Below are 16,164 nucleotides of genomic sequence, written 5' to 3'. Positions count from 1 at the left end.
GGGCAGGGCCCTACCCACACTGGGGATGGGAAGACAGCCCTTACCCAGATGCAGGGCTCAGGGCTCTGTCCAGGGTGCTGACAGCAACCTGTGTGCCCAGGACTCAACACCACCACTCCACTCCTGCCCCAGAAGATGGGATAAAAAATGAGGGGCCGCATCCTTGAGGCTCCCATCCCTGCCAAGGGACTTACCAGCTCCTTTCCTAACCCTGATCCCTCTCACGTCCAGCCGCCGGACTTCCCGCAAGTATACACACCTGGAATGCCCCCAGAGCAGGGCATGCAATCACATTTCCTGGGCCCCCTACCCTCTGACACCCAGAGATGGCACTGCTGGACACGTGTGAAGAGGCTGCAGAAGACCTAGGCTACTTTGTAACACTAGGTGGCTTGGACTGGAGGGAGGGGCTGTTTCCAGCCACCTGGATGATGAGGGGAGCTTAGAGCAGATGGGGCTGACGGCCCAGTTCCAAGCCCTGCCGACACCCCGTCCCATGCTGGCTCCCAGATGGTGTCAAGCAGCCTCTATGTGGATCCTGTGCAAGTCAGCAACACCTGCAAGGCAGCAGCCAATGCCCCGAGCGAGGCTGGGTGCTGCAGGATAGCTGTAGGCAGCTCAGGGCTGCTGCTCTCCCTGCACACCCTACCTGGGGGCTCCAGGCTCAGCTCTGCCTGGTCCTCAGGGGGTTTGCTGGACGCCTGCAAGGGCTGCAAACCCTAGGAGCATTCTGCTGAAAGGTGGGTACCCAGTCTCTTCCACCTTAGCCTGTGGCAGCTGTGGGGGTCACACCAAGGACTGACCATGCTTCTTCCAGAACACAAGTTTATTTGGCATTTGGATGAAATGGTTCTCACAGCATCTTAAGAAAAGTTAGTGTCAACCCAACCAAAAACTAAAAACCCTTAATGAAAGGAAAACATTAAAAAAACAGGCATCAAGACAATGTACAGTATCAAATCCCACCTCCACATGGCAGGTCAGAGGGCACCTGGTCTCCGAGAAACTGTGGCAAGGTGGTCCTGGGGTAGGAGGACCCCTGGAGCACAAGGTTCAGCAAGGGTGGCCCCGGGACTTGCTGGTCAGACTGGGGGCTGCAGCAGGCCTTGCAACGGGGGCATTCTGGATGGCGGTGCAAGGATAGATGAGCGAGTCCAGCTCTCCTCATGCCCCCAAGGGCCTCCTGGAGCCACAGGTGTTCCAGGCAGCTCTGCCATGCGGACCTTCTGACTGGCCTGACGTGCCAGTGGCCTGAGTGCTTGTGGAGGCGCATGGGGAAGGGGCCACCCAGTAACCCCTGGCCAGCCCAAGGCCCACCCTCTGCAGCCTGCATGGTCCACTTTACCCCATTGCCTCGCTGCCCCCTACGCGTCTGACTGGCCCTAATGTTCCTCTGGTCCCCAAAGGAAGCGTCCCAGTCCCACACATCTCGTGCCAGCCACCCTGTCCAGCACACACAGTTCTGAGGCCAGGCAGGAACCCTCTAAGCTCTCAGGATCAGGCCCGTGGGGGACTCTGCTGTGTGGTCCTCGGGCCCTCACTGGCCACCTGGCACCCATAATGCACATGCCTGCTGCTCTGGAACCTGGCTGCCGTGCCCCAGTGCATGTGGGATACATGACGTGCTTCCTGCTTTTGTCTTCTGCAGCCAGCGGGGGACTCTTGTGGCCAGGACTTCCTTCTCAAGAAGTAGCAGCCCTTCTCCAAGAGGAGCGCAAGCCTGCCCGCACACAGCCTCTAGCATCATGCTCCAGCAGGCCAAGCTCAGGGACAGGCAATTCAGTGACAAAACTCACTCACAGCTCTGGCACAAAGGTCAAGTCTGTCCATGGGTAACTCAAGATTCTCATTCTACACGGGATGGAAAAAATGGGTCTCCAGCCACAGTGTGAGAATGTGTCAAGTGGACTGTGCATGGAGTCCGTGCCTGAGCAGCACCATAGAACTGCATGCTTCAGCCAGGCCTCCCAAGTGCTGCCCCCGCAGGTCTGGAAAGACTGAGTGAGACAGCCCTGCCTCAGCACAGCCCAGGATGTCGATGACCCTGGAAGAGTGGGCCCCCACTGACCTGCAAAGTTCCATGTACCACCCTCACCTGCAAATGCTTGGCCACATACACGCACAGAGACAAACATATAAAGGAAAGATCCAGACATTCAACGTAGAAAAGATGGATGTGCTAAAAATCGCACAGAACCCGCTTAATCTCCAAACCTCAGAAATGTTAAAGGCCCTGTATCAGGCAACAAGACCACTGCCCAGGAGCAGGCAACAGGGTCCTCCAGGCAGAAGGGTCCCAGGCAGGGCCCCCAGCCCCTGCGCTGCTGAGGAGGGGCCCGGAGGTGTGCATGCGGCCGCTGGGCACTGAGCTGCAGCAGTGGCGGTGATGTAGAGTGGACTTGAAGGAGAAAGATGCAGCCCAGGATGGTGGTTTCAGCCACCCCTCCTGCAATGAAGCAACCCTTTATGGCACAAACAGGGTCGGGGGCAGGCCCAGGGGCAATTCAACAGGAGGCAAGAGCCCAGGGCTCCAGAGTGGAGAGACAGGAGGCAGCTCAGTCTCCAGAGCCCGCAGAGCACAGCCCCAGTCCAGAGCTTCTTCCTGAGGCAGCCATGCACAGCAATGCTGGGAGGGATTGACGGGGTGGGGTCAGCCTCCTGCCGCAGAGCTGGGCTGCAGAGCGCCCAGATGGAAAGACACAGAGAAGAGCTCAACCTCCGTCCAAGCTCTCCTTCTCAGGGCTTCAGGTTCCAGAGCCCCAAGGGAGCTGCCAGCCAGGGGCAGGGCCACCCTGATATTCACAACCGGGCTTGTGGGGCCGTCTTCAGTGCAGCCACTGTGGCAAACTCAAGAGGCTGCCTCCCTGAAGCAGACCCACTGCCTACACCACACCGACAGTCCAGAGGCCCTTCCTGAGGGCGGCCAGCAAGGGGCACCGTGGCAGCCCCCGCTGTGCCCATCCCCCACTGGGTCAGCAGGTCTCTGGACAGCACACTGCAGCGAGCAGGCCCACCACAGACGCGTTGGGTGTGGCCATGGCCCACAGTACCTTCTTCATTCCCTGCCTCTAAAATGTGTGGTCTGAACGAATTTTGTCACTCTTCTGCCATTTATAAAGGCGAAGACAGTGATCCAAAGCTAAGCATGTTTCTGAAGCCCTCAAGGAAGCTCCGTGCAGGCCACCACGTCTTTTGGCAGGAGGCGGGCTGTGGTCTCTATGTACACACGCATGCCCACCAGTGATGTGCGGCAGTGCGCGGCGTCCAGGCTGGGACAGGGGCCTTTCAAGTCTCCCCAGGGACCGGTGTTTTCGACAACAGACAGGTGCTCCCAGACCGTTGGGGTACAGGCCGGGCCGTCTACACCACAGTATTGAGGGAGCTGCGACTGTGGCGGCCGCCCCCTGGCAGTGCCTCTGCAGCTGGGATGCTCCCACTCTGGGCAGGGTCAGGGGGCACAAGCAGGGAGCTGCTGCTGTCGGCAGAGTCTTCCAGGTCTGCCAGAGAGGCCCCCACAGTGGGCAGAGGCTGCTCCAGGCGCCGGGGTAATGCACCTTCACTCCCACCATCCCCAGGGGCTGGCAGGCTGACCTCCGCGGGCTCAAAAGCATCATCGTCTGCAGGGAGAGACAGAAGGGTGTCAGAGACAGACATAGGCCTGGCACAGAGGATGCAGGGGAGCTGGGCAGAACCAGGAGACACTCCTCCTGCCTGAACGCCCCCGTGAAGCTGGGTGGAGCAACACCTGGGTGGCTCCCCGTGCCTCAGATTTTGAAGGAGGAGCCTGCCCCACATGACCCCTGTTGTACCTACTGCTCCCTGTGGCTGGGAACCTGGTATATGCAAGGTGCAGGACACATCTCAAATGGCAGACACGCGCCTGTCCCACCATCGGTGTCAGGTCGGGGAGACACACTGACCAGCAGTCACTAGAACAGAGGGGCCCAAAGGGAAACTGTCTGAGACTCAGTACGGGTGAAGACCCGGCTCAGCGGGAAGTCAGGGGTATTTGTCATCAGGGAGGCACTGGTCCCAGGTGGGTGGAACAACATTCAAGACTGCAGCTGGAATATGACAACCGTCGTGTGGGCAACAGGGCTGCAGGGAGCGGCCTGGAAACCACACAGGTGTCTGCAGGAAGCTCTGATTCAAGGTAGGCTGTGTGGTAAGGAGTCTACTCGCTTTGTTTTGCCCGATCTTTATTACTTGCTTTTTTTTTTTTTTTAAGAGACAGGATCTTAAAAGACTGCACGCTGGTGTGCAGTGACATGACCATGGCTCATGACAGCTTAGAATTCCTGGGCTCAGGTGATCCTCCAGTCTCAGCCTGCCCAGTAACTGGCACTACAGGTGTGCCCACATGCATGGCTAGTTTTGAATTTTTTGTGGAGATGGAGGTCTCACAGGCTGCTCTCAAACCAACCTGGGCAACATAGTGAGACCCCTCCTCCCCCCTCAGCCTCCCAGAGTGCTGGATTACAGGTGTGAGCCACTGTACCTGGGCTGCCTGCTTGTCATTACCACAGGCCGTGCTGTCTGTAAGCTGACAGCACAAGGCCCTGGTGACGCATCTCCCCCCTGGTCAGCCCCTCACAGCCCCCACCCTGCTCTGCAACCTGGCCCACTGAGGTATCTGGGATCTGCTGCCACCCACTGGCATCCCTTGTAGGAAGCTAGTCCTACCCTGAAAGACTGTGACAATCTTGTGTCCTGAGGGCAGGGGTCAAATCCAAGTCTTTTCCGCATCCCCAGATCATGCAAGAGCTGTGACAGCTGACCAAACAAACAAATAGGACTCAGACCTTTTGGCACAGCAGCACCAGCCTCACAATGCCCATTCTGCTGAGATGTGCGGGCATGCAAGGAGACAGCCGCCTTGGGGTGGCAGTGCCTGCCAAGTACACTACAGGTTTGTGTGTGTTAGGGGGCCTAATGCACAGGGAGAGGGGAGGAACACCTGCACTGCTCACCAGAGACAGGGACAGGCCAGGGGTCGGGAGCCTGCCTCTCCTTAGCTACACAGCCTTGAGGAATGGTGCCACTATCAGATGGGTGGCAGACTCCAACTACGGGCCAGTGGCACAGAAGCCGCGCTTTACTCCCACCTCACAGAGCTGCCTCCTGACATGACATGAGGGGCTGTCACCATGGTGTCTCTAGCTCATGTGTCTTTACAGACAAGTGACTGGCTCCTGGGTCTGGGCCAGCCCTGTCCTCACAACTGCCAGTGCCTGCCTCTCCAGGTCTCTAGAGCTGGGCTGAGGGCCCTGAGGGCTGCCCAGTTGACAGGTGCTCACAGAAGGGAGGGAGGGAGGGAGGGGTCTCAGGCCTCCTTAGAGCTCTCTGCACAGATTGCCAGGGGCGGCCAGGCAGGGAGATCAGGATCCCTTCTGCACGGGCAGCTCCAGGAGGAGCCTTAAAGGAAAAACCAAAGACAAAACCTGAAAGAAGTGAGGCCCCAGGCCTCTGCAGCTGGGCAGGAGTGCTGGGCCTGGCCCCATGTGCCAGGTTACTTGACAAGGTGTTCCCTCTCCCTGGGGAGTCAGGCACCTGCAGGGTCATAGAACACACTGTCCGGGTGGATGGAGGCCTCGTAGGGCGGCGGGGGGTCGTCAGGCTGGCCGATGTCCGGGTACTTGTATGCCGTGTAGGGAGGTGGAGGGTCGTGGAAGTGGAAAGTCCCACCCTCTCCGTCATCAGAAAGATGCAGCGGCGTGAGACCTGTGCCGAACCCGTCTGGGCCGTAATCAAAGCCAGGGATCCTGCGGCCGAGGTTGAAGTGGTGCACTGGGCCATCAAAAGTGTGGAACGGGAACAGAGACAAGTCACTGGCAGCAGGCTGCCTAGCTCCTGAGCCCCCCACCCTCAGGCTGGGCCTGCCGTACCTGAGTGCACACACCTGGCCCCACTGCCTACCCCTCAGCCACATTCGGCATCCCCATGAGACCCCCGGTGTGCTCCATGGCACGTCCCACCCTCACCACACCAATCTGTCCCTCTGGGCTGACACTTCTGCCAGACCCAGCCTCTGGCTGCCCACAACCCTCCAGCAAGGGGGTGATCCAGGCCTCTGATCCTAAGAGGCCTCCGAGTTCTGCCCACCCTGTGGTTTGGGAGGAGTAAGGAGGGTCTTGGCAAGAACTTTCCTGGCCCACAGGTGAGGACACAGACCCCACAACACGCGGCATTCAAATCTGACCAGGGGCCCTCCACCTGCCTCTGCCCTCTCTGTCCAGGGCTGGGGAGCTCACGGAGACAGGGGTGACCTGGGGTGGGGATGGGGACCAGGGCTGTGGCCCTCAGAGGGCACTCACAGTTTGCTCCAATCAGGGACTCGATGCGCTCCCGGCGCCGCTGGCGCAGCCGGTGGACCATGAAGAGCAGCAGGGACAGGATGAGGAAGGAGGAGATGCAGCTGACAACCAGGCGCATCCCGCTGGCCATGGAGTCGAACAGGCTGTTGCCATCTGAACAGGAGGGAAGGAAATGGCCGATCTGAGAAGGGGGACCACCTTCGTGCTGGGCTGGGGATGCTGTCGTCCTCCTGCCCAGGTGGGCTGTGTGGACAAGGCACGCGGTGTCTCCCTGCACTCAACCATCTTCAGGATACATGTGAAATAAGGCCACTCAAAATCAAGAACATGGTGACAGCACAGAAGCAGAAGAGCGAATATCAGGTCAGGAGGAGCATCTCACCATGGGCCCCGGGGCTGCTGTGTGCTAACGCCCATCTGACTATCACTGGAGTAAAGTGGGGTTTCCTGTCCTAGGACCAGCACTCCTAGCAGGCTGTGCTCACGCACTGCATGCCCCAGGTGCGGCTGGGGAGTGGCCCTCCTGCAGAGGTGCACATCCTTTCCCAGGGGCCAGGGCTGTGCACAGGCCACCACCCATATCCGTCCAACAGCAGCTTTCCTTTTGTCTGAGGCCTGGGCTCTTGGAAGGAAGGTGCTCAGTTGCCCAACAAGATGAGCCAGGGGGAGGTGAGGGACAACCTTGTCCTGGTGGGAGGCCAGGGTTGGCCAGGTAGGCAGGGGTCTCATGACAGCTGCCGGCAGTTTGGAGTGGGGGTGGCGTCCCTGCGGAGCATGGCTCGGGTGGCTGCCGTGGGGAGGACAGGCTGCAAGAGAGTAGCATAGGGCGTCAGGAAGCCAGGAGGAGGACCTGCTGCGGCAGAGAAGGGAATGACAGAGGCCTGGACCGGGTAGCAACAGACTGGGAGAAGCGACAGTACAAGGTACACTTGGGACTCAGATTGCCAAAACTCCCTGATGGACTGTGTAGGGGAACAGTGAGTCCCTGTGTGCAGCCGCACGGTCAACTCAGGTATCGTTTCACAAATGAGCCTCTGCTGTGGTTGGGAGTGAAGCCTGTCACTTCAATCCTTAACAAGCAATGGCAGAGAAAATGTGCATCCCCTGATGCACCCAGCTCCAGCACACACGTGCAGATGACACCTGGACACAGCACTGGGTCCCACAGGCTCCCCGCTGAGATGCTCTCCTGGCTCAGCCACACCCACACACTGGGTACACACGCACCAGGCGTAGGTGTAGGAAGGCTGGGTGGACCCGACTCCACCTCTTTGCTGGGTGAGTGGGCAGGAGGGGCCATGAAGCCGAGTCCCAGCCAGGCTAGATACCAAGGAGCACCGGGTCTAAGCTGCTGCACCTTCCTCTGCTCTTCTTGGACCCTTTCATGCTTTTCGTGGCCACCACTTGGCTGGGATGCTACTAGTATTCAGTAGGTGGAGGCCAGGGGTCCTGCTCAACATTCTCCAGGACAGCCCCCATTACACAATATCTGGTCCAAATGTCAACAGCGCCAAGAGTGAGACACCCTGCCCTGGTGCAGTGCACACCGGCCTAGGAGCTCGCTATGAGCTGCCCATGGGGAGGCAGAGATGATGTGAGTGGCAGCAGGCATGAAGGGAGAATTTGTGCCAGCCATGCATCTATAACATGCTGGCACTTCCACGCACTCCGGACCTATGTAAAATGGCAACTCACAGAAGTCACAGAACAGTGGAACCAGGAAGTGGTCCCAGAAGTAGCTGCCTCCACAGACCAAGAGTGAAGACCAGGGAGACTTCAGAACGAGGAGTGACCCATCAGCTCCTGGAAGCAGAAGGACCCCCGCAACAGCAGGGAGCCTGCTAAGCTAGGAATGGCCACTCCCACCTCTGCAACAATCTCGGCAGGCAGGACTCCCACTGCCTGCCCCAAGGAGACACTTCACAACCCCCATGTGACTGGCTGGGCTCCCAGAGCCCTCAAGTCATTCCTGCTAGCCCAGGACACTCCATGCCCACAGAGATAGCAGCGCCAGCTCCTGCCCTCCTCCCACGGGGCCAGGAAGCATCTCTAAAAGCTGCAGTTGTTGCTGACAACACATGAAGTGAACATGTGAGAAGGATACATCCTCTCACCAATTAGCTGCTTTTTCTGATGCTTCTGACCCTCCTCCAGTCTCAAGGGCACTCTCATCAGGGGGCGAAAGCCCAGTGGCCCAGGGACTGGCAATGTGCCTGTTCATTGGAGGCCAGTTCAGAGATACCAGGGGAGCTCCTAAGGAAGCAGCCCCTTTGCAATGACTAACTCTTAAATCAGTTCTAAAATAAACCCAAGGACATGGTCAAGGTCCCAATTGTCCCTCAAGGTGGGGACCAGAAATAATCATCTCTCAGAACCAAGCCACTTGTAGTTAAGCACAAAGAACAGAGCCTGCCCCAGAAGCCAGAGGCCAGCCCAGGGCCCCCAGAGGCCCCTTGATAGGGCTGCTCCCTCCATGGAGCTCTGGGCTGCGCGGCTGGGGTTGTCTTTTGTCTCTGAGCTATCCTGTAGCTCCCAGAGAGAGGATCCAGCCTGTGCATGAAGAACTCCAATGACAAGGAGCTCACTGTTTCACTGAGCTTGGTTACCTTGTAACAGTTTCAAAATCTCCATTAGAGACGGCAAGGGGAGCAGAAGGTCAGCAGGGATCAGAAGCTGAGACCAGGAACCCAATGTGGGCTCTGTGCCTGGCAGCTGCACCAGCCAAACACCTCAACATGCCTCTGGAAATCTCATCATACCAGGGCTGCCCAACAGCAGCAGAGCAAGCAGGGGCAGAGGGCAGCATGAGTTTCAGCTGCTCTGGACCTTGGCCAGCACTTGGTGCTGTCAGTTTCATTATTTCAGCCTTTCGAGCAGGAGTGGTACCCCATGTAGATTTAGTTTGCTTCCCTAACGGCCAATACTGAGCATCGTTTCAGGTGCCTGACTGCCATCCTGTATATTCTTTTGTAAAGTGTAATAAAGTAAATCTTCTTCTAAAGCCATTTTTCAATAGGGTTGTTTTGTTTTCTTATTGAGTTTTGGTGTATTCTGAATATAGACCTTTGGTGTGTGTTTTGCAAATAATTGTTTTGATTCAGTCAGGGGCTTATCTTTTCATTTCCTTAACAGTGTCTTCCAAAGAACAGTAGTTTTCAATTTTGATGAAGTCGAATTTGTGTTTTTTTTAAGGATCATGCTAAAAATGTTGCATAACCCATGGTCACAGATTTCTCTCCTATGTTTTCTCCTATAGAAGTTTTATAGTTCAAGGTTTTACAGTTGTGTCTATGACTATTTTGAGTAAATTTTACATACAGAAGGAGGGATAGTGCAAGTTCGTATTTTTGGCATATAGATGTCCTGCTGTCCCAGCACTAGTCATTGAAAGACTCTCCTTTCTCCACTGAACCATCCTTGCACCTTTGTCAAAGATGAGGCTGGTCTGAAGGTAGTGAGTTATCTCAATTGACTGTTCACAGTCAGTTAACAGATCAAACTCCTTGTTCTACTCTTTTCCCGTTCTCACTACTGCACTTGACTAGTCTTAAACAAACAAACAAACAAAAAAAAAAAAAAAAAAGGAGAGAGATCACTTGATTATATGTAGTGTGGAACTATTTCTGGACTGTTCTGTTCCACTGATCCATGTGTCTATTCCTTCATCAGTACCACATTTATAAATTAGGTAGCATGGATCCTCCAACTTTGTTCTTTGTAAAAACTACTTTGGCTATTCTAGTTATTTTGCCTTTCTACCAACTTTTATCCATCTTTTTATTATTTAAGAGACGGGGTCTTGCTATGTTGGCCAGGTTGGTCTTGAACTCCTGGCCTCAAGCAATCCTCCTGCCTCAGACTCCCAAAGTGCTACAATTACAGGCATGAGCCACTGAACCCAGCCCACCTAACTTTTATTTATTTTATTTTTATTTTTTAAGATGGAGTCTCGCTCTGTCACCCAGGCTGGAGTACAGTGGCATGATCTCGGCTCACTGTAACCTCTACCTCCCAGGTTGAAGTGACTCTCCTGCCTCAGCCTCCTGAGTAGCTGGTATTATAGGCATGAGCCACCATGCCCAACTAATTTTTGTATTTTTTGTAGAGATGAGGCTTCACCATGTTGGCCAGACTGGTCACAAACTCCTGACCTCAAGTGATCCACCCTCCCCAGCCTCCCAAAGTGCTGGGATTACAAGTGCGAGACACCACGCCTGGCCCCACCTAACTTTTAGAATTAGCTTTTCAATACCTACAAAAATGTCTGCTAGAATTTTGGTTGGGATTATAGTGAATCTATAATTTGGGAAGAGTTAACCTCCTAATGATATTGAGACACCTGATCCATGAACATGGTGTCTTCCCTTTTATTTAAGCCTTCGATTTTTTTTCATTACGGTTTTACAGTTTGCAGCAAACAGAATGTGCACATATTTTATATTATTTATAATTGGGTATTTCATGTTTTTTGGTGCTATTATTAATGGTACTTTTCTCAAAAATTTCAATTTTCAACTGTTACAGGTAGATTATATAAATATAATGAATTTTTGTTAAGTTGACCTTCTATCTGGAGACCTTGCTTAAACACACTTATTAGTTCTCGTAACTTTCCTGTAGATTCCCTAGGATTTTCTATGCAGCCAAGTCATCTGTAAAAGGAGATGGTTTCATTTCTTCCCCTCTGGCCTGGACGGTTTTTCGTTTCTTCTTGCCTTCTGGCACTGGCTTTGACCTCGAGCACAATGATGACAGGGTGGCAAAAGTAGACACTCTCAGCTTGTTGAAGGGGACATTCTGATGCTTAACACATGACATCCTATTCCCAGAGTCTCCAGTTTTGGTGATAGTGTCTCGGTTCTTAATGTAGTATGAGCACTTCCCAGGAGAAGGCCCCTAGGAAAGTCAGGAGCCCATGGAAGCATGGCCACAGGGTGGGCAGAGCAGGGCCCAGCTAAGTTCTCTGGCCGTGCAGGAGAGAGGGCTGCGGCTGCTCTGGGCCCACCCAGATGCACTAAGGGCCCTGTTCTGCTAAGAAGTCCCTGGGACTGGGCAGGCTCTTTACGCCATACATGTCCACAAATGGGTCATCCTTGTACACATCTGGGCATTCTTACAAAGCTTGGACATAGTGGCAAGGCAGCACTGGTAGACTCCTGAGAAATGGAACCAGGAGTCCAGGTAGCATGGCTTGTGAACAGTTTGACTCTTGTAGCCCGTCACTAAGTTGGAGGTTTAAAGTTATGTGGCTGGGCACAGGGAACTTGGTAAGCACTCAACTGGTGCTTCTCATGGCCTTAAACAGACATGCACCTGATACGAGGAGAAACTGCCCTGTAGAATGGGGTCCAAACATCACCCTCTAGCTCTAGGTCCTCTGGTGGGCCTGGCTGCAAATGTAGCCTTGTGCTCACCACAGTCAACTGCACATGTCTACTGGTGCATGCCAGAGTGCCCACTTTCACCCAGCCTCAGACACGGCCTCTGGAGGCCGGCTCTGTCCTCCCACCCAGCAGCCTCCTGGTGTGGAGGGACACTGACAACATTCCACTCAGGGGCAGCTTTCACTGTTGTGGCCCAGCCTCTAGCTGCAGCCTCTCCTCTACAGGGACCCTGGAGACGGAGATGGCCATCATACCCTGCCAAAGCTGCTCTTCTACAGGGTCCACAAGTCCAGGGACTTCAATAAGTCCTCATCATTTCATTCTTACTGTGGCACCCAAGAAAGAAAGAAACTCATACTTTTGATTTACATTTCTCTTGAGATCTGAATTCACACAGAGCTGCAGCTACAATGGTGTGCAGAATGACAAAGCATGCCCCTGGAGTGTGAGGGGTGTTAACATCTCAGAGAGCAGCGACCCACCTGCCCCTCTCTTTTCGCAAGTGGAAGGAAGAGGATCACCCCGAGATCAGATTCCCTGTACTGTCTACCGCCTGGTGGTGAGGAGTCTGATCTCGAAACTCAGAATAATACTTAATCTTTTTCTTGAAGATTCTAAGGTAAAAATGGATGACCGTAAGCAATGACAACTGTCACTACCCTCCGTATCATACTAGAGAACAGGAAGAGTTCCAATGTGGACATAAATTAGAAGTCTAGGCTGGGTGCGGTGGCTCATGCCTGTAATCCCAGCACCTTGGGAAGCTGGGGTGGGTGGATCACTTGAGGTCAGGAGTTCAAGACCTGGCCTGGACGACATGGCGAAACCCCATCTCTAGCAAAAATGCAAAAACTAGTCGGGCATAGTGGCACACGCGTGTAATCCTAGCTACTGGGGAGGCTGAGGCAGAAGAATGGCTTAAACCCTAGAGGCAGAGATTTGAAGATAGGTTTGAAGCTGTCAGTGGTGATTTGTGAACAAACAGCCACACTCAAGTTCATTTGTGACTGCTGCCTGTCACCCCAGAATGGGAAGGAGGCAGCTGGAGGGGTCGTGTCAGACACGCCCACTAGAGTGGTGGCATCAAAGTCTTTGAGACATCTCCGTGACAAACGCTGCCACTGCTGCTGCGCCATGCTCTGTAAACTGCCCTGAGTCCTCACCACTGAGGAAGCAAAGGGACGCCTAGCCTCCAGCTCCAAATAGGGAGGCTGACTTGGGACCTACTATCAAGAGTCTCACCTGGGTCCAGACACATGAACTTGCAGCACTCTTTGGGGTCCTTGCGGTACTGCTGGCAGCCCTGGGGCCTCTCACAGAGAGCAGCCACGCACATCTCAGGCTCCCCTCCATGGCAGGTGCAGCTCAGGCATGGGTCGTCCCCCTTAGGGGTGAAGTAGAACCCTTCATCCACCACGTTGTCCTTGATGTCAACACATGTTTGACCTGCAATGAGCATACATTGTGTACAGATGTATACACTGCCAAAAAAGGTAGCCTCCCCATATGGGCCTGTGAATGCTACCTGCTACCTTAGAATGGGAATGAGGCAGCTGGAGGGGTCATGTGAGACATGCCCACTAGAGCAGTGGCATCAAAGCCTCTGAGACAGCTCTGTGAGCAAACGCTGCCATCACCGCTGCACCACTTGACATGAGCTGACCTTCCCTCCCGGGCCTGGGGAACCAACAAGACAACTGAAGACTTGGCCAGATTGTGCTGAGAGTCTTCCTAGGACTAGAATGTCATGGATCTGGCACATGGCACAGGGAGTAGCTGTCCAAGAGCAGTCACTACAACACACTGTTAGGACAAAGCACATCCAGCCAGGGCAAATGGAGGCCAGAGAGCCAAGATGGAGCAGAGTGCCAGACTCCAGGGTCACGGCAGAAGTGTTTGCCTTGAAGTTGCCAAAGTAGATTACTTACGAGATTTTCTCAATTCTAAGATGCAGCTGCTATGAGTATTAACCATTTCAAAATCAGAATGTGTCTAAGGAAGCTGCCAGTTCTGCTTGGGAAGACAGTCCACTGGACCTGAGGCACACTCTGCACAGAGCTGACCTGGGACAAGAGTAAGAGGAATGGCCATGGCTAAAAACCCAGAGTCTTCAACTGGTAGGCAGACATTGCGAATGCCTGGAGGAAGAGAAAAGGGATGAAGGAGCTTCCAAGAGAGCTACCCTCAGTGAAAGGCAAAGAGACATGAGAAGGTAGCTTGTTACAGTCTCCAAATGGGGTAAGGATGTCTAGAAAAAGACTCTTCCGAAATTTCACAACCACAGGTCTATGCCTCACTTAAGATTGCAGTCAGCCAGGCGCAGTGGCTCACACCTGTAATTCCAGAACTTTGGGAGGCCGAGGCAGGCGGATCGCCTGAGGTCAGGAGTTCGAGACCAGCCTGGCCAACATGGCAAAACCCTGTCTCCACTAAAGATACAAAAATTAGCCAAGCGTGGTAGCATGCGCCTGTAACCTCGGCTACTCAGGAGGCTGAGGCATGAGAATCTCTTGAACCCAGGAGGTGTAGGTTGCAGTGAGCAGAGACTGTGCCACTGCACTCCAGCCTGGGCGACAGCGTGAGACTCTGTCTCAAAAAAAAAAAAAAAAAAAAAGGATTGGGATCAAATCTAGGTCACCCATGTGGTCAGGAACTCCCAGGGCAAGATACTCACATACAATTATTCCCTGGCTAAAACAGAGAAAAAAGAACGAAGAGAAATGAACAGAGCTCCCAGAGAAATGTGAAACACCATTAAGCACACCAACATATGTGAAACAGGAGTAACAAATGCAGAGGAGGGAGAGGAGAGAGAGAAAGAGGCAAAACAAATACTCGAAGAACTAACAGTTGCAAACTACTCAAATTCATTGAAAAACAATAACCTACACATCCAGGAAGCTCAACAAATTCCACATAGGATAAACGCAAAGGAGCCACAAACTGACACATCAGAGTGAAAATGCTGAAAGTGAAAGACAAGGCAAAAATATGAAAAGCAGCGAATGGGACATGATTTGTTACTTATAAGGGAATCCCAAAAAGACAAACAACTGACTTCTCAGCAGAAATAACACAGGCTGGGGCAGTGGGATAACTGCTCACAGAAAACCATCAACTGAGATCCAAATCCAGCAAAGATATCTTCTGAAAAATAAAAGTAAAATAAACTTTCCCAAACAACAAGTGAGAGAAGTTGTTTGCAGACTCACCTTGTACGAAACACGAAAGGCAGTTTTGCAGGCTAAAAGTATGCAATCCCCAGATAGTAATTTGAATACTAACAAGAAACTGAAGAGCAACAGTAAAGGCAATCATGTGATTATAAATTACAGCCTATATGCATAGTTTTCCTCCTTTATTCTCTTAACTGATTTAAAAAGCAATTGTATAAAATATGTATGGAATGTAGTGTTGGGTCTATAACATACAAAAACGTAACACACAAGATTTGCTAAGAATGGCACAAAGGTGGTACGTGGGAGCAAAGCTATACTGGACTAAAGAACCTTGACCTAAGTCTCACACCTTAATAAAAAACTCATTCAAAATACGTCCTAGACTTAAATGTAAAATGGAAAATGATTAAAATTTTAGGGAAAAACACAGAAGAAATGTAAGGCTAGGCAAAGAGTACCTGGACTTGAAACCAAAAGAATAATCCATAAGAGGAGGCTGGGCTCAGTGGCTTGCACCTGTAATCCCAGCACTTTGGGAGGCAGAGGTAGGTGGATCACCTGGGGTCAGGAGTTTGCACCCAGCCTGGCCAACATTGTGAAACCCTGTCTCTACTAAAAATGCAAAAATTAGCCAGGCGTGGTGCTGGCTCGTGTTGGTAATCGCAGCTACTTGGGAAGCTGAGGCACAAGAATCACTTGAACCCAGGAGGTGGAGGTTGCAGTGAGCCAAGATTGTACCACTTCACTCTAGCCTGGGCAACAGAGTGAAACTCTGTCTCAAAGAAAAAAAAAAAAAGAACAATCCATAAAAGGAGAGACGAATAACCAGGACTTCATTAAAATTAAGAACTTTTTTTCTTTGGGTAAACTTATACTGCCAGGGAAAAACAAAAACAAAACTTTCTTTCCTGAAATCTCATTTGAAGAGGATGAAGGCAAGCTACAGACTAGAAAAAATATTTCTAGTCGGATTTCATATCCGACAAAGGACTGGTATCTAGAATACATAAAGAACCTTGAAAATCAACAGTTTAAAAAAAACAAGAACAAAACATATCATTAGTTCACACCTGTAATCTCAATACAAGAGGATCACTTGAGCCTAGGAGTTGAGTTTGAGGCCAACCTAGACAACGTAGTGAGACCGTATCTCCATAGAAAATAAAAAACTTAGCCAGGCATGACGGTGCACACCTACAGTTCCAGCTACTCAGGAGACTGAAATGAGAGGACTGCTTGAGCCCAGGAGCTGGAGGTTACAGTGAACTATGATTGCACCACTGCATT

At 52.7% G+C, this 16,164-nt stretch overlaps 1 protein-coding gene across 10 annotated transcripts in view; it reads right to left on the bottom strand.

The window, feature by feature from the left end:
- Positions 1 to 811: 811 nt before the first annotated feature.
- DGCR2 (DiGeorge syndrome critical region gene 2) overlaps positions 812 to 16,164 on the bottom strand; it is an 81,839-nt gene continuing 66,486 nt past the window's right edge. For 5 of the 10 annotated variants that reach the window (XM_017945125.3, XM_017945126.3, XM_003905206.4 and 2 more), the window contains 4 exons: positions 12,941 to 13,144; positions 6,315 to 6,467; positions 5,551 to 5,787; positions 812 to 3,617 (listed from right to left, as the gene is read on the bottom strand). In XM_017945125.3, coding sequence (XP_017800614.1) covers positions 3,361 to 3,617; positions 5,551 to 5,787; positions 6,315 to 6,467; positions 12,941 to 13,144 — 851 coding nt within the window. In that variant the 3' untranslated portion in view covers positions 812 to 3,360. Of the gene's footprint in view, positions 3,618 to 3,809; positions 3,930 to 4,206; positions 4,774 to 5,550; positions 5,788 to 6,314; positions 6,468 to 12,940; positions 13,145 to 16,164 lie in introns of those variants that run through there. The other 5 variants (XR_002515299.2, XR_004178859.1, XR_004178860.1 and 2 more) reach the window with 5 other exon arrangements.

This window comes from Papio anubis, chromosome 16 (genome assembly GCF_008728515.1).
Source record: "Papio anubis isolate 15944 chromosome 16, Panubis1.0, whole genome shotgun sequence".
In the NCBI taxonomy this organism is placed as follows: domain Eukaryota; kingdom Metazoa; phylum Chordata; class Mammalia; order Primates; family Cercopithecidae; genus Papio; species Papio anubis.
Note: the sequence above shows the minus strand (reverse complement) of the source record. Positions and strands in the feature narration are given on the sequence as shown.